The 22,632-nt window shown below is 37.3% G+C and overlaps 1 protein-coding gene across 1 annotated transcript in view; it reads right to left on the bottom strand.

Annotated features, from left to right (window-relative positions):
* Positions 1-1,816: 1,816 nt before the first annotated feature.
* Positions 1,817-22,632, bottom strand: part of LOC129768594 (autophagy protein 5) — an 84,682-nt gene continuing 63,866 nt past the window's right edge. The window contains exon 7 of the mRNA XM_055770340.1: positions 1,817-2,521. Within this exon, the coding sequence (XP_055626315.1) occupies positions 2,409-2,521 (113 nt within the window). The 3' untranslated portion in view covers positions 1,817-2,408. The remainder of the gene's footprint in view (positions 2,522-22,632) is intronic.

Here is a 22,632-nt window from a genome sequence, read left to right as displayed (position 1 = left end):
GACCTTTTCGAATTTATGTTGTTCATAGTGTAGTGTCCAAATCAAGCTATTCAGCCATTTTTTAACGGCAGCCAAATTGAATTTTTCAATATCATGGAATACGCAGTTTTATAAAGACAGTGGAATTAAAAGTAAGTTCCAAATTTCAGATCAATCATTTAACAGGAACGAGGTCAATTTTCTATTAATGTAGGACAACCCTAAAAAGCACTCAAACATACATACAAACAGAACAAACTGAATGGAATCATTGAAAAGTTATTGTTTATTTGGGAACTGCGGTCATCTTGGATTTGAATTTTTCATGATCTAATGTGTTCTACCAGTCAAGCCCTTCCATTTAATACCCATATTGATGGGGTTGTGAAAATGAATATATATGGCGCCATCTTGTGGTGGCGGCCATTTTGGGTTTAAATTTTTCATAAATAATTGTTCTACTAGTCAAGCCCTTTCATTTGATACCCATATTGATGGGGTTGTGAAAATATATATATGGCGCCATCTTGTGGTGGCGCCCATTTTGGGTTTACATTTTTCATAAATAACTGTGTTCCTCTAGTCAAGCCCTTTCATTTGATACCCATATTGATGGGGTTCTGAGAAAATATGAAATCCGCCATTTTGTAGTGGCCACCATCTTGGATTTACATGGTTCATAAAAAAACTGTGATCTACTAGTCTTCTTCTTCTTCAATGGCACTAACGTTCCTAGAGGAACTTCGCCGTCTCAACGTAGTATTACTTGCGTCATTTTTATTAGTACTTAGTAGAGATTTCTATGCCAAATGACACGCCTTGCAATGCATTCTGAGTGGCAAGCTCTAGAATACGCGTGATCACAGTGCAAGTCGGAGGAAATTTCTTTGACGAAAAATTCCCCCGACCAGAACGGGAATCGAACCCGAACCCCCGGCATGTTAGGTTTTGACGCTAACCACTCGGCCACGGGAGCACTCAACTGATCTACTAGTCAAGCCCTTTAATTTGATACAATTATATTGATTCAATATGGAATTATTATACAAATTATTCAAAATTTCCGAAAATCAAAAATAAAATACTCCGGATAATCGAGTCCAACCTGTACAAACAAAATTGAGCAAAAATAAAAAAAAAATTCTTCCACCTTTTTCAAAAATATGGTTGGCATCTCTGCGACAGATCCATCATGATCACATTATGTGAATAACTCTGTGAATAGAGTTGTTCGAAACACAAAATAGTAACGCTACTTCATAAATCACACAATCGCCGTTCATTCCCAGCGATTTCTGTTGACGATCGATGGGAATGATGTCTATGCATGTTTTTAGCACTGTGACGGTTGAAGATTGAATCTTTACGTGGTGAAGTTCTAATAAAAATTTATTACACTCCACGTGTGGCTTTGATACCCTATGCTTTCAGAAGTTCCGTTCATAAGAAAAAAATAGGTGATATTCGTAGCCAAATACTGAATGGCAATTGAAAGTTTCTACTCCCAAGCGCCAGTGTGTTCTTCTTACAGTTCTGCTGGTTTAGATGAATCACGGGAACATCGTACAACATCAATATGCAACTCATGTGTGGTTTTGGCTATAAAAGCTGTCATGCTGTCATGATTACCCCACAATATGTCGAGTGTATGATACAATATATCAATCTAGGCAACCGCATTCCGGTGATATGCCCGATCTCCACCCAACAAATAAATCCAACCGTCATGGGTGGTCCCGAGGCGATGAGATACCCTTAATCACCACCGAACATCTATGCGTGTCACGACGCGAGGACTTTTCTTTTCGTTCAAATCTCAATCCATCCCACACTCGCGCGCGCTCTCGCAGCTCAAATCAGTTTCAGTTGATCTTTATTATCATCATCACCGTGTTTCATTCTTCACTGATTTTTTGTTGTTTTGTGTTGTTTTCCTTCTACTTTTCTATCTTCACTGCTCCTACGATTCGCTTCGCCCCTTCACCCCGCTTGACTTACCACGGTTCAGAACCAAGTTTTGATCGCGTCGGTGAAAACCAGAAGATAATACAATATTATAGTGACAACGAGGTAAAAGCGGCAATTTATATGACAATACGCTACGCATTATAATATTAATTAAGCTTAAATATTAAATATATGTGTTGTGTTGTGTCGTGTGTTTTTGTGTCTGTTTGTATGTGTCATTTGTGTTTCGTTTTAAAAAAATATAACTGAGAGAGGAAAAAAACTTATTCATACGGTACACTTACGCCCTCTTCATTTGTTGTTTTTCTTTTTTTTTTTTTTTTTGAGTGTGTTTGTATATATAGATCGATGGCTCGTCCTAGTATGGAATATAACATGGTTCATTGCAGATTCTTTCCGGCGTGTCTTGGCTTCTCATTCACTCAGTTCACAGCCCGGATCGTCGGTCTGGCTTGACGGTCCTAAGCGTACACCAGACAGAGGTGGAGAAAATTGTCCGGATAGCTCAGATGCTCCGAGAGCCACTGCAGTGGAGTGCTTTCCGGTACACTGACGCCATGGGTTCGGGCTTCCACTGAAAGTAAAACCGAAAAAACAGATCAACAATGGATGCATCATCATCGGAGATGAGATAAACTAGTTCGTTTTTTTTTTTCATTTCTAATTTAACTGAAATTCCCTTCTTCGAAGAAGGAATGCGATGGGAGTGGAATTTCCAAGGAAACGATCATCATCGTCATCCCCGTCATCACACGAGCGCCTAACCTTCACAAGTTCAGACCTTCGGGGATGGGTCCGGAATTTGCCCGTCGTGCGTTTTGATGTTGTTTTTCTTTTAATTATGCGCGGCGTTATCTCGCTGCCGCCGTAAGCTGCGCCAACGTGCGCGAAGGAATAGATTTGAAGATTTTTGTGTGGATCGTAATCAGGAATAAAGGGAGATGAGTTCTGAGAATATTTTAATTAGTTTTTTGGGTTCATTGGGGATTGTTTGTCAGTGTGTGTGAATTCTTTCACTCTTTTCGTTCTTGAGTAGGGTGGGATGGGATGTTGTACGGCTAAAGATTAGGGCAGACTTATTTTTATATTTATTTTCCATTTCATGCAATTGCACGTGTTATGACCAGTTATTAATACGTTTATTAATGAGCTTGGGTAGACTGTACAATTTGTAGTTGCTCTCCGTGATTGACATGAATCAACCAAATTGCACAAAGAACACACAGAACGACGCTTGGGACTAGCAAATCATTCTCGTTGTTCAATTTTCGGTGATTCGAGCTTTAAATGGTCAATAACGACGCCGGCCACGTCCTTACAGTCACCAGGGGAAGGGAAGGAATGTTAGTATGATATTCTCCGCCCGAAGGCCAGGAGGGTCGCCTCTATAGCGTGGTTCCCTAGCGTTTTTCAAGGAAGGGATAATTGTTAGTGGGAAGTGGCAAGAATCAGGATTCACTGTGGTAAGTGATGTGATTATGTAAAACGACCATTCAACAAAACTAAATTTTGAAAATCTCATATCTCAACACGCGGCAGAGAACTTCAGGTATCCTGAGAAGGAAAACTTGTAACATTAATTAGATTTTCAATTTCCCGCATATTTGTTATCGAAATCCAATCGCAACCGCGAAGTTTTATCTGTGGGGAAACCTGAGAAGATAACCGAGAGAACTCATCTAGAAACAATCGCCCTCCATTATAATATAAATTAACAGACTAAAACTACTATGTTTATACTAGTTCCATATTTTGGTTAGATTTGATGAGCTTCTGTGCGAAAATGGGGTCACTCGAATCGTATGCAATCGCGAGAAGTAAACAGCTACACAGAATTGCACCGGTGCGGCTGTCAGTGTCCCCTCGCGCCACCCGAAATCGGCCTCACCAAGTGAACAAAATAGCCCGTCTCCCTACCTCAGCTATCGTACAATCAAACCTTCATATGTACTCGGATTCAACATGCACTCAAGGCTACGTTGACAGTGGATCTGAGTTCACATAAAAAATTGATTGCACAACAGACGAAAAAAAAAAAACAAACCACTCTGCCCGCTGTTCACAGCTCTAGCTGTGATGTATTTTCTCTCTGTGAAACATGGCTTTCTTCAGCCGATGAGCTGAATTTCCACGATTTCAACATTATTCGCCTCGATCGAAATGACTCGTTTGATGGCGTACTATTGGGGATTAAAAAATGTCACTCCTTCTATAGAGTCACTCTCCCATCGATGACAGGCATTGAAGTTGTTGCTTGCCAGACACAAATCAATGGCAAAGACCTCTGCATTGCTTCGATATATATCCCTCCCAGAACTACGGTAGGCCGCCATCAGTTCTTTGATACTATCGAGGCAATGCCGGAGCCGCGGTTAATCTTAGGTGATTTCAACTCCCATGGAACAGCATGGGGATCACTCTACGATGACAACCGTGCCACTTTGATTTATGATCTGTGCGACAACTTCAAATTGACAGTTTTGAATACTGGGGAAGCAACCAGAATAGCCAACCCTCCTGCACGGGCAATGATGCTAGACATATCACTTTGCTCTTCTTCGTTATCCCTGGATTGCATGTGGAAGGTAATCCAAGATCCCCACGGTAGTGATCACCTACCAATAATTTTATCGATCGCTAATGAATCAAGCTCTCGTGAGTCAGTCAATATTTCGTATGACCTCACGAAGAATATTGACTGGAGAACATTTGCGGAAATAATATCTGAAGCAATTGTTTCAATGCATGAACTTCCTCCACTCGAAGAGTATAACTTCATATCGAGTTTGATTTACGAAAGCGCACTTCAAGCTCAAAAGAAACGTGTACCGGCTACCACTTTCCGACGTCGTCCTCCATCACTTTGGTGGGACAAGGAATGTTCAAAGGTCTACCTTGAAAAATCATCCGCTTTCAAAAAATTCAGGAAAACTGGATTAGTGGAATGGTTTCTAAAGTACCAAGCTCTAGAAGCCAAACTAAAAGGTTTGATTAAAGCAAAAAAAGCGTGAATATTGGCGGAAGTTCTTCAATGGTTTGTCAAGGGAGACCGCTATGAGCACTCTATGGAATACGGCTAGGAAAATGCGAGGCTGGAACCATACAAACGAAAGTGAGGAATACTCTGACCGTTGGATTTTTAACTTTGCAAGGAAGGTTTGCCCCGACACCGCTCCTGCACAATACGTCGTACGCGACATTCCACTTCAAAGCGATTATGAGAATTTTTCGATGGTGGAATTCTCAATTGCCCTTCTCTCATGTAACAATTCAGCTCCGGGGTCGGACAAGATTAAATTCAACTTGTTGAAGAATCTTCCCGACTTGGCAAAACAGCGTTTACTGAACTTGTTCAACGAGTTTCTGGAGCTGAATATTGTCCCGCATGACTGGAGACAAGTGAGAGTGATAGCCCTACGGAAACCCAACAACACTCTGCCCGCTCGAAGCAGCGAGTAGGAACAAAGCGAGGGAAAGCAATGCACCCACACCAATATCATTCAATGCACGTCTCGTACGGCCACACTCTCGCACACAGTCGCATTCACCATCACAGTACACGTGAGGGTGTGTGTGAACACTGAATCTGATTTTAAAATCCGAGTTCCTCGACCCTTTGAAAAAAAGGCTCAACATAGAATCGATGGGGAAAGACATTCGAAATTATAATTCTGCGAACACCATATCTGGAATCCAGAATTTAAAAAAAAAACAACAAAGTTTATAGTACAGCTGAAACTCGAAAAAAATTATAGGAGGTTGTGTCCAAGATACGACCGCATTGTTGACGTAAAACTACGCTGTTATTTTATATAAGTCGCTTGTTTATACCTTCGGATATTATTCTATAATGCTGTGAAATTTTCGAAACTGCTTAGTAGAATAATCTCTGAAATGGGTTTTTCATTGTAGAATCAGTTGACGATAATTGATTGATGATTCATTCTTGCTCTCGCAAAACAATACACTAGCTGATCGTATGTCGCAATTTATTTCATGTCAATGCATTAAAAATGTACCTCGAACGCTATTCCGGTGGCCTTTTTCGCAATTGACATAGACTCGGTTATAGTCGATTATATACATGTTGCACCAGCACCATTATTCCACATCTCATGACTACATCAATATATCTTTGGTACCCCATGGAAACAACAACAATGACAAAACTTGCAAGTATCAAATGTCATACTACATGTAATTTAGTATTGCCTCAAAGGAATCGCACCTTTAGGCATCGTTCGTACAACGTAAATCAAGCGCCAAACAAGCGTTCGCCAGAGCATGCATACAGAACCATACATTGGTGGTTTGAAACTACTAGGAGTACAAACACTTCTCATCATTTTGCGCTATTCTCAAACGAAACGCTTCTGTTAATATTACTGGTCACGGATAAAGTTGCATTACTTTCTCATGCTCGAGATAAGCGCAGCTGTCATCCTTAGTGGAGGAAGTTTTGCTACTGGCAAGCGAAACCTAATCATATACAAAATTCCAGCACATTTACTTTCTTGGTTTCTTGGTGAAATAAACTCTTTTTGTTAATAACAACCTCGAAAACAGTAGCAATGCTTCATTATGATCAATATTAGCGCAAATGCAATACTAGTTGAAGGCTGTTTTGCGACTGGCACGCGAACACAAATAACATATAACATTCCAGTAAGACATTCAAGATACTTGGTATTCCTCAAATAATTTTTTGACGCCTGCTTCGCCATAACGTCAGTTTAATGCATTGATGCATTCTCGAAGGCACCAACGAAGCCGTTATGATGACGGAAAACAAACAATGTTAACTGCTTGGAAACAGACTGAATTATGCCACACAGCTTGTACTCTGCTGTAACACCCATCGATGCGAATTCGCTGATGAGTTTGTCAAGAGCGACCGCCTTCACCACCAGCGGGGGGAGCTTGATTTAGGTTGCTGCCTGGGTAACGGCGTTTACATTTTCAATCGACGCGCCGAAATTGCCCACTTTGCTGTTGTTCGATGCGATGTCACACTCGCGGAGGCTCGGTTCAGTGCGAGCGCTTTTCACTGCACCAACATCGCGTGCATCATTAGATGACGCTTGCTTCGAAATTTTATTATCCTTGGCAATGCGTTCGTTTTTTGCACGGCTCGAGCCTGCCTTCCTCTTCTTCTTGCTCATCACACACTACACGAAGCGTCCAATTTATGACGCGAAAAGAAAAACATACGATACGAATAACGCGAAAAACGAACAGAAAAACCAAACGACGATTTCCAAGTTGGATTACCACTGGTGGGGTCCAATTTTAGATCGAAGCGCAGCGAAAGCAGAGTGAACTGGATTGCTCCACAGTCCGATGCCGAATGAAAGTTTGCCTCAGCGAGATCCACTGTTTATACTCTAGGCAAGTATTCCCCTTCATTCTTCTACTTTTCCTTTGTTCATGGAGACTTTAAATACGTTTTCCCTCCGTTGGTCGTCGATAAGTTGCTCGTTATTGACAACTCTGTTCGGGAAAGCACACAAATGGACAGAACAAATGTATGGAAAAATGGAAACGCTTTAAGTTTTCATAAATTTTAACCTTGTAACCAAGGGATTCTAATGTATAGCATATTAAACAAATCTTACGGAATTTCCGATTCGTTTAGTATGTAAATCGTCAAAATCCGTTCGCGGCAAAAATAGTCTCCTCCATTTTCCAAGTCATTCTGTATGCAGAGAATAATAATTTTTGGGCAACAATACAAGCTAATCACAATCTACACAAACTACTTTAGATACGCAACATATAGTGAATTCTGACAACTTCATAATGTGAGGCACATCCTGGAGTTCGGAGTCAGTCATTTCAAGATGAATTCGCATGGCAGCTTACATTGTAGAAACTGCTGCAGCCCAGTTAACGCTCACCCAATCTGAGACCAACCCAGTTGAAGAACACCCAGTTAGTGAACGATTACTCTGCTGTACTGCAATACAAACGAAACAACTTAAACCTATCAACAGTGAAACCGAACATCAGAGACCTATAAGCCTGTAAGTGAATCTCACTCTTCGAATCAATCCGCCACTCTCTCAGAAACATGCTACATACACACATATCCGCCCGTCATTTCTACTTCTTCGAGTTATTGACTGCAGCGGGAACTCCTGTTTTGCTTACGATTGTATTTAAACCTGAAACCGTTAACAGTCACCGGAATCCGAATTAAAAAAACACACCCACAGGAACCCACATAAATTAAATGTAATGTTTATAATATGTATGAGATAGGAATGAAAAATAAAACTTATCCTCAGTCCAGCGATGTCAGTGCTTCCTTTCGATGTGATACGTTCACTACTCCATATCAATCACATCAAGCTAAGCATAAATTTTCCCATAACATATATTTGTAAACAGTCTTCACGAAACCGATTACGCGACGATAAAAACACAACACGCAATTGAGAGCGCGAGAACTGAGAGAGCCACGAAACCGAGAGTGCGACGAACAAGAGCACATTGCGAGAGTGCCGACAATTAGAAGCACAACGTTAGAGAAAATTCTAACAAACAAACAAATACGAGCCGAAAAAAATCTTTCGATTTGTTGAGTCACTTGTTATTTTTGTTTCACTATAAAAAAATGGAATTCAACCGAATTTCACTGGTTTTCATTCCACTAGAACAATGCTCATCAGTTTCACTGGTCATGACATTTTCAAACGGCAGGAATCGGAAGCATATCAAGGTCAACGCACGGGGCGCAAAAAAACACACGTCCACTCCAGTACGCTACTCAACCCAAACTCTCCCCTACTGGTTGGTAAGGTTAATCAAATTTGCTATTAAGCTGATTAGCAAAAGAAATCGATTTTTTTATTTCTTTTCGATATCTTTGTCCACTACATCTACAAAAACCAAGACAACAATATGTTCGTTAAATATTCCAAAAGCTGAAGGTTTATGCTTTAAAATGAAGTGTATATTCAAATGATCTAAATAGAATGTTTCGAAAGCTTGTTTTCGACTTTCAAACGTAGTCATTAATACGTTTATTAATAAGTTGTACAAAAAGTCACAACTTTTTAAGAAATTGTGTCATATGCGTCGTCATTATTTTTTTCAATTGAAATTGAAAAGCAGTCAAAATGACTTGCTTGGGCAATCTAGTGTTAAGATTAGACTGGTTCAAAAACTGTTTTTTTTTATGTCATGAACAAAGAAACTAAACAATTGCAACAGATACCAAGCATCCCGATTGTCTGGAAACGAACGCAATTAATGTACTAAAAAGAAAACAGAAGTTGTATACTGAATAATATGTGAGCACTCGTGTATAAACAAATAAAAGTAGAAACAACAAAACTGCAAATACCAAAAAATAAAAAAAAAATCGAAAAATAGAATAATTATACAAAACTAAAAAAAAAATATTTTAAAAAGTGAAAGAAAAACATGGGATATAAAAAACGAAAAACTCGAAAAATTCAACATAATGAATGAAAAAAAATTAAAGAAAATATCGAAAATTAAAAACAATTGATGTGTTTTTGTTCGTAAATGTTTCTTGATATATACCTATAGTATTCTATTTAACACGTTGAGCCTCGCGTCGGTCTCAAGGGTCCGATGTTGAGCTTTTTGGTAGGAACGCTACTGACTGGGACTGACAGCTACAAAATTAATATATACGGTTTGTTTCCGGATGTTTTACAAAATGTGTCTACTTTCTTGTCGAACTTCTAACTATTTTGTAGTTATACAATAAGTCTCTTTGGAACCTGAGACCGACACTGATATTGTGCAAACGCTATTGATGCGGATTGAATGGATAGCGAAGCTAAAAAATTCGTGGTTCAATGTGTAAAAAAAACTAGCACTAAGAAATATTGAATGTTTGTAAATATATATAAAAACATAAAACTAAGAAAAATTTGAAGAAAAAAATGAAGAAACTAGGAATAATAAAAAATTAAAAAGTCGGAATATTCAGAAATTTAAAAAAAGAAAGTGAAAAGAAATTAAAAATCTGAAATTCTGAAAATTAAAGAATGAGTTAATCAGAGAATCAGAAATAGGAAAATCAGAAAATTAGAACTTCAAAAAATCAAAAAAGAAAATCATGGGATCAGAAAATCAGATATTGAAAAATTAGAAAATCAGAAAACCAGAAAGTCAGAAAATCTGAAAATCTAAAGATCTAAAAATTTAAAAATCTAAAAATCTAAAAATCTAAAAATCTAAAAATCTAAAAATCTAAAAATCTAGAAATTTAAAAATCTAAAAATCTGAAAATCTAAAAATCTAAAAATCTGAAAATCTAAAAATCTAAAAATCTAAAAATCTAAAAATCTAAAAATCTAAAAATCTAAAAATCTAAAAATCTAACAAAAATCTATGATTTTTAGATTTTTAGATTTTTAGATTTTTAAATGTTTAGATTTTTAGATTTTTAAATTTTTAGATTCTTAGATTTTTAGATTTTCAGATTTTTAGATTTTTAGATTTTTAGGTTTTTAAATCTAAAAATCTAAAAATCTTAGATTTTTTTAGGTTTTTAGATTTTTAGATTTTTAGATCTTTAGATTTTCAGATTTTTAGATTTGTAGATTTTTAGATTTTTAATTCTAATATTTTTTTTATTATTTCGACCCTCTAATGTAGATTTTTATCTGTTTTATGATTTAAATCTATTATGATCCTGAATACAAAATATTTATTCTACAATGTGATTTTGCGATCATTTTCCACGATTGTAAATCCACGTTCTCACTCATAAATATATTTCTAATTTTATATACTGAATTTACCTTTTTGAATCGTTATACTGATTTGTCTTTATGGACATTTTAAATACCTTATATCACCTCTTTTTACGAAATCAAATTTCGTTCATTTTTTTAGCTTATCCTGAATTCTTGAATTATGTTGTTATCCTGTGATGCTTAAATATTTGTGTTTGATTACCATATGGTTACAATTCTGATTCAAAAAAGAATATATCTGATCATCTTCTTGTTTAATGCATGAATTCAACTTTTTCAATTATTCTCTCTTATTAATTAATTATTATTTTGATTTTTTTCTGTCTTATCGACTTATTCTGGAATCGAATTCTGAATTTCAAACTCTGAATTCTAAACAACACCATATTGTGATTTAAAGATCTTTTTCTTGAATTACCTTTGTTCTGTTTCTTTTGATATTTATATTCTGAATTTATTCGCTTAAGTCCTGTTTTGAATTACTTTTTTGATATTTTTTTTTTTTGCTAAACGTCTTTTTTTAATACATTGTTTTTTCTTAATAGGATTCTTATTTAATTTTTCATCTTAATTTTTGTTCCATTCTGATCCATAAATTTATCCTGAGTTCTGAAATTTTTTCAGCTTTGTGATTTTGATGTTTTTCTCTTATTCTCATTTTGAAATGAAATTTCGAATTGTATTCCCAAATTAATTTTTTGAGATTTTGTTCTAAACTTTTGTTTCTGATTTTTTCTTCTTATATTTCTTGCTACAAATTACAAATTATATTATTTCAACTTTGAATTATGCTTCTGAAATGATTTTTGCTATCAACATTTTGTTTTTATTCCTGAATTCCAGCAACCGTCAATTGCGAAGTTAGGTCCGGACACAAACGTCTTGAGTTTATTCTGTTCAGAGTGATATTTGTATCGAAGGGCTTTAAAACTGAATGGGGGGAAGATGATGAAGATGAAGATGATTATTTGATTTGTAATTTTCGATATATTTCATAAAATCTCCTTTTCTCTTTTTCTATTTTTTCCTCTTCTCCTTTTCTCTTTTTCTCCTTTACTTATTTTCTCCTTTTCTCCTTTCCTTCTTTTATCCTTTTCTTCTTTTCTCCTTTTCTCCTTTTCTTCTTTTCTCCTTTTCTCCTCTTTTTCTTTTCTCCTTTTCTCCTTAACTACATTATCTACATGGCTTCATCAGATCCATGAGACCCTGTCTTAATCGTTAATTTACGGTTATTTACGGTTATGTAAATAAGTCGGTATTTTCGCGGGTTTTCGATATAGACGGTTCTCCACTATGTTTGTCATACCCGGCTAAGCGTTCTTCCCACTGATAAAAAATAATTGAAAGGTTATATCCGCGACCTGACCGAATAGGTTATATAGGATCACATAGCGATGTTCGATACATGCTGATCTTCAGGATCTTTGAACAAGAAATATCGCAGTCGACCACATGTTAGGAAACGTCTTGCGGTCTACACAAATGTGTGGGAAATTAGAAGCGCGTTAATAGCTCTCATTTCAACTATTGAAAAAAATAAGTATCATCTATATTGCATTAGATTGTTTGAAAGTGTCCGAATCTATTAGTGCCGAGATTCCCAATGTAAATGCATCAGGGAAAGACTGAACACTCTATACTGCACAATTTTCGTGACGCGATCGATATTTAGTTTGACAATTTGTACCATCCATATGTTCCCGAAATACGCAATCGAAACTGTTTACGTAATTGGAGCCATTTCTTACGGAAAATTTAGTACTCTAGCCGACGTTAATTTTACAGCTGAAAATGTCCATGATACATGCGACAACTTAAAAAAAATAAGAAAATTGGGCAAAACATAGAGCAAATATTTCAGAGAGAGATAGAAGAGATGGCGAGAAGAACGAGTTTGAGTTTGAGCTTGGGCTTGGGTAGACTGTTCACTTCGTAGTTGCACTCCGGGATTGACCTGAACCAGCGAAATTGCCCAAAAAACACACTGAATGACGCATAGGCAGTGTTCGGATATCGATTAATATCGAATGATACACAATGTGTCATGCACGTAACCTCTCACGAACATATAACCAAACATGAGTGGATCATTAGGATACTTGTATGAATGACAGTAATCACTTGTGTTACACTAAATGATTAAACCAAGAGAGGAACGAAGACTGTTGATTGCATATCCGAACTGTACCAAACATCGCACACCATTTTCGAAGCCTGCATACAAGTTTGGATCGCATTTATCGTCTCGTTCAACTATAGCGAACACCACCGCACAAATAAGTGCAGAGCGAGAAGTGATACAAGACAAATTACGTAATCATACGGTCACCATTCGCGGAGAGCAGCGAATGAGGAAAGAGCTAAAACGAGAGAGTTTTTGTTTCTCACTTGAGCGGTGTTGCTAGTAAGGATTTGCGGTCATATGAATATATATATATTTCATATATTTTCCCTGTGCCTCTATCTCGCTAAATAATCATATAGTTTGTACTCTCTGGGACTTATGAATCAGGATCTGATACATTAGTTGAATATGAATCATTCGCTTTGCGTAGTCTGTATAATCCTGCTGTTTCATGATGCATGGAGAGGTTTGACATGTATATGTTAGAGAATAAAATCTCGCGTAATTTTTGAAAAGGTCCTATGTAACATTCACATCAACTCGAGAAAAATGATGTTGAAGACCGGAACATTGGTCCGCGAATTGTTCCAAATGGATTTTGATTACTTTGTCACTTCGGACGTATCGAGCGTCAGAGGAAAGTGGCGTCCGAAGTAACAATCGAGTGCTTAAATTCCGAATCTGTACATTGGACATTTTTTGTGTCGGTGATAAAAAGCTGAAAAGGATAGATACTTGAACGATTGTTTTCGCAATGCATTCAATGATTGAGGACTAATTGTGTGCATCCATTAACTCGATTTGTTTACATTTGTTACTTAGGACCTTTTCAAAAGTTATGCGAGGAATAAACTTTCTACATCGAAAGCGTACATGACTGTTTTGCTTGCGCGCTGGTGTATCATGAAGTGCGAACCAAAGTAGAGTTGTCTCGTTCTCTTTTGTGTCGTGAATGCAACACGTAACAACAAAAGAATGCCACTGGGGGAAATGATTTCTATAAGATCATATTTGCACGAACGAAAGCGATTTTTTCAGTAAAAGGATCAATGGCTGCGCTTAGGACTTAGGAGTAGCAAACCAATCTTATTGTGCAAGTTTCGGTGATTCATAGTCAATAACGACACCGACCATGTTAGTATGATATTCGTCGCCCGAAGGGCAGAAAGGTCGCCTCTATAGCGAGGTTCCCTAGTGATTATCATGGAAGGAATAGTTGTTAGTGGGAAGAATCATGATTTACTGGGGTAAGTGATGTGATTATGTAAACGCGAGCTAGATTAAGAAGAAGAGAAGAGATTAATTTTAGGTATCCTGAGAAAGAAAACATGGGCGACAATCCGGATAAATTGATCACAATTTCACAAGCTTCGAGCGTACTCTTTCTCGAATCCCTTCGCGATGGCATACTTTTTATGGGACTCCTATAGCGGCGGCGAAGTTTTTTTTGGAAACCTGAAAAGGTAACCGAGAGCACTCATTTAAAATCATTGAGACCGGAAATATTTCCGTTAATCAACGAGCGTATACTTTATCAAACTCGACGGAGAGGGAGGAGGAGTGTAGAACCACCATAAAAACATTTCTTGCCCCCTGAAACCTTCACATGCCAAATTTGGTTCCATTTGCTTAATTAGTTCTTGAATTATGCAGAAATTTGTGTTTCATTTGTATGAGAGGACCCCCTTCCCTCCCCTTAGAGATGGGGAGGAGTCTCAAACTATCATAAAAACATTCATTGACCCCCAAAAAACCCAACAAATAAATTTTCACGACAATCGGTTCAGTAGTTATCGAAAAAAGGGGTCGAATCGAAAATGTCCTAAAATAAGGTATTAACATTTGTTGCGTGAGCGTTTAATCTGAAAGACCCTGTACTTTTTTGTATCTATTTGTATCTAATTCATTGAGTTATCTCATTTTTTCCATTCAAATTTCGTATTACCTCTTTTTTTTTTGAGTTCCCACTTCTTGTTTTCCTTTGTCTCTTTCTTTGACTCTATCTTTTCATTATATTTATATAGCATATGTAAATAAAAAAATTAATAATATAATTTTCCAATTTATTCTTGGTAACCTATTTTATGGCTCTTTTGTTTTGAATTGTTACGTTTTACTCTTATTTTGTACTCTCAATCTGTTTGACACAGTTTCTTATGTATCAAAATAAAAAAAATAAATAGATAAATAGATAGAAAGGTTTTCTCAATAAACAATTTTGTTAGCTCTCACTTTTCGGATTTCACCAGTTTTTAGTTTTTCCTTCATAGTCAAATTTTCCACTCACTCTCTTTCTCTCTCTATCTCTCTCTATATCTCTATATCTCTTTCTATATCTTTCTATCTCTCTCTATCTCTCTCTATCTCTTTCTATCTCTTTCTATCTCTTTCTATCTCTCTCTATCTCTCTCTATCTCTTTCTATCTCTTTCTATCTCTCTCTCTATCTCTCTATCTCTCTCTTTTTCTCTTTCACCATTTTTGGCCTATGTCAGCTTTTGAGTTTTTCTCTCTTACTCTCATTTTCTACTCTCTCTTTCTATCTCTCTCTCTCTCTATCTCTCTCTCTCTCTCTCTCTTTCTCTCAATCTCTATCTGATCATTTTTGTTATTTCATGTTCTCTAATTAAATAGATAACAAATGAATTTTTCCATTCATTTTCTTGATAGCTTTTTACTTTTTTTTTGTTTTTCTCGTTTTCATTTCTTCCTTCTTATATACGTTCTCTGAATAAATAGACAAATTTGGGGGGTTTTAACACAGTTAACAGTTTCAGTTTTCTCATGTTTTGAATTCTTATTCCTTACTCTCATTTCCTATTGTTTCTTTTTGATACACATTTCCTTTCACTGTTTCCTTCTATCTTTTTCTGATATATTGACAGTATTGAGTGGAGCAAATCGTCAAAAAATGAATAAATACATACATAAGAAAGATGACGGATGACAAAGGCTTCACAACTGAGTGGTTATAAATCATATTCGTGCTCGTAATGATTCGTAAAGATTTTTTGACGTGGCTTTTGTATATTTTTCCTCAAATGTCTATTTATAGGCGAAATCTCTTGAATTTCCAGTTTTTTTTAAGGTTTTCGAGGTAAATTTGGTAATCCGAGACATCAAGGAACGTTTTCGAAATATATCGTTTTTTTTCATTTTTTAAATGATTTGGATGAATATAGAAACAAAAAAGTTTTGAACCACTTGACCGATTTTTGATTTTTTTTTTCCACAACAAATGAAAGATACTAAAATGAACTTTCTAGGAAAACTTAATATCGAATTCCATTTTTGGGCGAAAACTTTTAAAATATCGTTAAGCTTTAAAAGGTTTGCTAACAAGTATACAAGTAACAAGTATTTGAGGTTTGTTAGTAAAGAGGCTTTTTATAAGTTTTTTGAGAAGATGAAACTTTTTCACATAACAAATAGAAAAATCAGCATGGAATGAATTCCTGTATTGAGATATAATTTTATGTCATAATGAGGAAACAAATTGAGAAACTAAGAGGCTTTCGCGTCACTAAAATTGTCCAATTTCACTTCGTAGTCATTTCTTGAAGGATTTACGAAATTGCTTGCAACAATCGATTTGGACACCTTCTATCAATCTTTTGCAAAACAGAAAACATTTTTTTTTATTATAATAGTTAATTTATTTAAACAGCGTTAAAAAAAGCGCAGAAAAATCGGGCAGCCAGACAAAATCGGCTGACAATCCGGATAATCCAGCGGCGGGCGTTTTTATATCCGGAGGGTTACCGGCGTTGGCCTTTCCCAACGCGAGAGTGAAAATTTTAGTTTTCCGAATTTGCCTTTCTCAAAGCTACACCCAATTTTAGTTTCTAGTACATCTTTTGACACCCACATTTATAACATTTAATGAGCTTAAAAATAACAAAAAATGTACTACCCTCCCATACTGATCAAGTATTTACTCAAGCGAGAGGCGAGTTTGTGTATAATAAGAGAGCAAAACAAGAGACGCATTGCGAATAAGCACGCATTAACCCTTTCCGCATGCCTCGGCACATACGCGGCCCCCGTCGTGAAAAAAAATCAGGTTCACGCTGTTTCTGCTTTCCTTCTTACTCTTGTATTCTTGTACTAGCTGACCCGGCAAACTTCGTCCCGCCCAAAATTTGTTTTTTGTTAACAATACCTTCAAACATTAACGTTTTCTTACTATGAGCAAGTTCATGGGTCCAATCGCAGAACTGTTCATTGATTGATCTTCTAATCGACCCCGTTCAATTTTGTAAGGGGTGCTTAGAGAGGGAGGTGGAGTCTCTAACCACCATAAAAACATTTATTGCACCCTAAAACTTCCACATGCCAAATTTGGTTTCATTTTCTTGATTGATTCTCGAGTTATGCAGAAATTTGTGTTTTATTTGTATGGCAACCCCATCTATAAGAGGGGGGTAGGAGTAGCTACCCACCGAAGAATCATTTATTAGACCCTAAAACCATCACGTGCCAAATTTGGTTCCATTTGCTTGATTAGTTTTCGAATTATGCAGAAATTTGTCTTTCATTTGTATGGCAGCTCCCTCTTAGAGAGGGGGGTGGAGTTTCTAATCACCGTAAAAATATTTATTGCACCCTAAAACCTCCACATGCCTAATTTGGTTTCATTTGCTTGATTAATTCTCGAGTAATGCAGAAATTTGTGTTTCATTTGTATGGCAGCCCCCACTTAGAGAGGGGGGTGGAGTGTCTAACCACCATAGAAACATTTATTGTACTCTAAGACCTTCACATGCCAAATTTGGTTTGATTTGCTTGAATAATTCTCGAGTAATGCAGAAATTTGTGTTTCCACCATGGTGGTGCAAAATTCATGGACGATCTAACCACCATGGTGGTGCAAAATTCATGGACGATCCATCACCAATCGATCAAGTGCTATAAAAGTGTCTTTATTATTAAAATTATCGCTGAACTTTCTATACGCAAACAATAAAGCAGTTATATTGAATTCTTAAACCACGTCGCATCTCCCATCGAATCGCCTCAAAAATCGTTCGTTGGGACGTCAATCGTCGCGCCTGTATTTCGTACTCCGGATAGCACACCATAGAAACATTTATTGCATCCTAAAACCTCATTATGTCTAATTTGGTTTTATTTGCTTGATTAATATTCGAGTAATGCAGAAATTTGTCTTTCATTTGTATGGCAGCCCCCCCCCCCCCTTAGAGAGGGGGGAGGGGTCTCAAACTATCACGAAAACCTTCCCCGGCTCCTAAAACCCCAACATACCAATTTTCATGATGATCGGTTCAGTAGTTTCCGAGTCCATAAGAATCAGACAGACAGACAGAAATGCATTTATATATATATATATATATATATATATATATATATATATATATATATATATATATATATATACATAGATTCTTTTCAGGTATTCTTTAAATATCCAACTTTATGTTATAATGTGGTGAAACATTATCACACATTTGTCTAATAACGCTAGTGGTTATATGGATAGCGTGGTCGTTTAAAACAGCCTTACAACCCAGCCGACCTTAGTTTCAATCCCTTTTTGGAATGAACTACAAAAGTACAAAACCTCCATAATTTAATACTATCGAATTCGGTTATATATAGACTCGATTGTATATGATTCGATTATGTACAGTTTGTATTGAAGAAGCAAAAGATAGTTTTTATGTGAGAAAGGTGTTTTCTGACTTTAACAGGATTATTAATATCAAACAAAAGAACAAGTCACGGTTTATGCAATAGTTTTAACAATGATATTTTTTTGTTATGAACAGATTTTGATGCTTTGTATACCAACCGAATCAAAATTTCTTTAAAACAAATTTGATGTGCATCACGATTTCCTAAACCGAGTTAAAATTGACAAATAAAAACTGTAAATGACTACAATACTCAAAGTAATAAAAAACTACCCATCGGAAAGCGTCTGGACAAATTCGTTTTATGAACGATTATGGAGTTGTGTTAAGGGTGGCTTCACCATCAAAACGACAATATCAGTAACATTTAACACCTTTAAATAAATGCGGAATAAGAGAAGTCCTCCGAATATATGTAATACTAGCTGACCCGGCAAACTTCGTCCCGCCCACAACTTGTATTTTGTTATCAATACCTTCAAACATTCACGTTTTCTTACTATGAGTAAGTTCATGGGTCCAATCGCAGAACTGTTCAATGATTGATCTTCTAATTGACCCCGTTGAATTTACCTTTTACTATAAAATTCCTAGTATTTCTGACAAAACTGTTCCATTTCTATGGCAGACCTCCCCCCTCCCCTTTTCAGAAAGGTAGGAGGAGTGTTGAACCACCTTAGAAATATTTCTTGCTCTCTAAAACCTCCACATGCCAAATGTGGTTCAGTTTGCTTGATTAGTTCTTGAATTATTCAGAAATGTATGCTTCATTTGTATGGCAGTTGTATGTATGTATGCATTTGGTTTCATTCGCTTGAATATTTCTCGAGTAATGCAGAAATTTGTGTTTCATTTGTATGGCAGCCCTCCTTTAGAAAGGGGGGTGGAGAGTCTAACCACCATAGAAACATTTATTGCACCCTTAAACCTTCAGATGCCTAATTTGGTTTCATTTGCTTGAATTTTTCTCGAGTAATGCAGAAATTTGAGTTTCATTTGTATGGCAGCCCCCATTTATAAAGGGGGGTGGAGAGTCTAACCACCATAGAAACATTTATTACACCCTAAAACCTTCAGATGCCTAATTTGGTTTCATTTGCTTGATTAATTCTCGAGTAATGCAGAAATTTGTGTTTCATTTGTATGGCAGCTCCCCCTTAGAGAGGGGGGCGGAGAGTCTAAACACCATAGAAACATTTATTGCACCCTTAAACCTTCAGGTGCCTAATTTGGTTTCATTTGCTTGATTAATTCTCGAGTAATGCAGAAATTTGTGTTTCATTTGTATGGCAGCCCCCCCTTTATAAAGGGGGGGTGGAGAGTCTAACCACCATAGAAACATTTATTGCACCCTTAAACCTTCAGGTGCCTAATTTGGTTTCATTTGCTTGATTAATTCTCGAGTAATGCAGAAATTTGTCTTTCATTTGTATGGCAGCCCCTCCTTAGAGAGGGGGGAGGGGTCTCAAAATATCACGAAAACCTTCCCCGGCCCCAAAAACCCCTACATACCAATTTTCATGTCGATCGGTTCAGTATTTTCCGAGTCTATAAGAATCAGACAGACAGACAGACATCACTCCATTTTTATATATATAGATTGGATGCTCTATCAAATACTGTTTTGACACGTATATTCACCTCTTTGCGTTGTGTCAACAGAAGGTGCGCTAAGCAAATCTCTCTGCTATACAATGCCAAACATTAAATCTGAAGGCGCGTCCACATTATGCCGAATGATGCCGATCGGCCTGTACCAGGCGGCATATTCGGTTCGTTATGTAATTTGGACGACCCATCGGGTGCACGAAGCCGAAGTCCCATCGGATGCACGAAGCCGTCACGAACACACGAAGCACTATGTCGTCAACGCTAATTTACTTCGTTTTGTTATGGTTCGACTTTCTCGACTTTCTCGGACCCACTTGTTTCGGGTTGGGTTCGGTTTGATTCGAGTCGGTTTTCGGCACGTCGGCAAGCCCGGGCGGTACGTCCACATTTAGCCGGCTTTACCGGGCGGCCAAAGCCGATTGGCGTAATGTGGACGCGTCTTGAGACATCCTTTTGATCCATGCCTGCTCGCGCTGATATCCTGATGACGGTGCAGTAGACAAATAAAAACAAAAGCGGAAAGCCGACCAATCGGTCTCGTATCTTGTTGTCCCTTTGATTTTTTTTTTGCATACGGTTCTCTTCCTCACTCGCTAGTCTATTCAAAAAGGTGTGAATATTTTATTACCCTCATAAAGGAATAAATTACCGGGCCGAGAAATTAGTGGTGAAGAGAGGATTTGTACGACTTGAATAGAGCAATTTCCAGATTTTTTTTTGTTACTTTCTCCGGCACCAGAGGGGCCGGCCGGCAGGAGGTGTTAATCTGTAATTGCTATTTGGGGTCATTGCTGAACCTGACGAAGAAGAAGAACAACTGTTTGTGCAGGTTATTTGGGAAAAGGTACGCACCGCTGGTGCTTAACTATTGCCATAGGCAATCGTCGCCTGTTGGACACACATGCAGGTGCGGGTTTTGGGAAGGTGGATTGATGTGTAAAAAATGCAAATCCGGCGATTATCTTAGATCTGCGCGTACCTGCAAGCTTCGGATGAGTAAAGTCTTCGGGGGGTGCAAAGCGCACCTTGAGGTGCGCTTTTGTTTCTCCTCCGCCTCCTTTCTGGAGATCATACCATATTTGCATAAATTATGATACCCGGAACATGTGTTTCGATTTTATTCAAAGTGTGGGAATGGTGTACGGGACCAGGTTCGGCAGCTAGCTGCAGGTATGATGGATGGAATTTTTCTGTGATGTAAATAACTGGTTGAGGATTCCGTGCGCTTTCATTGATGGTGCTGTTAAGGGTAATTTGGTTTTATTGCCATGAAACGTAATCTTTCCAGCATGTGATCGGAACATGCATTCGTCTTGGAGAAATGCTGTTTTTTTATAGTTCTAATTACCCAATATTTTTGTTAATGATCATACATTTTAGTAACTTATTCTGGGCCAAGCGAGTGGTTGCAATTAATTCTTCGGTAATAAATCTAAAAGATTCTCATCAATGATAATCATTAACTTAAGGGGTTATACCACCTTTAGATTTCCAAAAAGTTATTATTTGATTATGCTGTTAGGAACATACATGGAGCATGGAGCCATTTCAAAATTACATTTATTTCCAAAGTTATATCAACAAGAAGTCAGTGTGGCAGAGGTTATATGAATGGTAGGCATGCTATTGCGCTGCCTTGGTAGAGTGTTAATAGTGCGACTGTCACCGTTCCAGTTAAACTCTGGCAATCCTTAGGTTCAAAGCTCGTTGATAGTGTAGTCTCAGAAGATTCTTGACTAACGCTGATCTGGCTCTGAGCACCGTACCCCATAGAGGACCGTCACAATCTCCATTTGGCCTCCCTGCTTGTACAGATAATCATGAAATCACTAATGCGACTACACATTCCGTGCGGAGACCCTAATCGAAGAGGTGGACCAGAAAAGGCGATCATTGTATCGATGAGCAGCCCAATTTTTTTTATTGTAAGTTTAAATTCTGCGAAGCCAAGAGAGCATGTGAGGAACTCTGAAAAAAAATTAAAAAGGTGATAGCGATAGTGGAAAAGACCCAACGATTAAGTGCACTGCCTATAAATAACTTGTCGATAAATCGTTAAAGAAACGACTAAAGTGAGAGATAGTGGTCGAATACAGAAATCTGGACGAGATCACTACATAGTTGGGAGAATTCCTGATAGTTCGGATGAAGAAAGCATTCGACGACACAAACACAACAGCCATAGGATTACCAAAGACGACAGCCAACAAGCTGCTGGAGATTGGCAATACGAAAGACAGATAGATGGTGTGCCCCTTGCGAGCTACTTAGTAAACGACAGGATTCAAAATCATGGACTATGGTCTCCAAGCTAGAAACTGCAAGATGCATGCTTTGCACGGCTGCAATAGACTAATTTGATGTCAACTCGTCATAGGAATTGGCAGCATCATCTCAGATTGTAATGAAACGTTATAGGTATAAAGAAATTAGACCTTTGCATACTTGAAATCTAAAAAAAATAGACTACAAAACTGTCAATTCTTTGCAAAAAAAATGTAAATTTCAGAAAAATTCTAACCGAAAAACTATAGGACCTATAAAGTTTTAGTCAGAGA

Source organism: Toxorhynchites rutilus, chromosome 2 (genome assembly GCF_029784135.1).
Source record: "Toxorhynchites rutilus septentrionalis strain SRP chromosome 2, ASM2978413v1, whole genome shotgun sequence".
NCBI classification, from domain to species: domain Eukaryota; kingdom Metazoa; phylum Arthropoda; class Insecta; order Diptera; family Culicidae; genus Toxorhynchites; species Toxorhynchites rutilus.
Note: the sequence above shows the minus strand (reverse complement) of the source record. Positions and strands in the feature narration are given on the sequence as shown.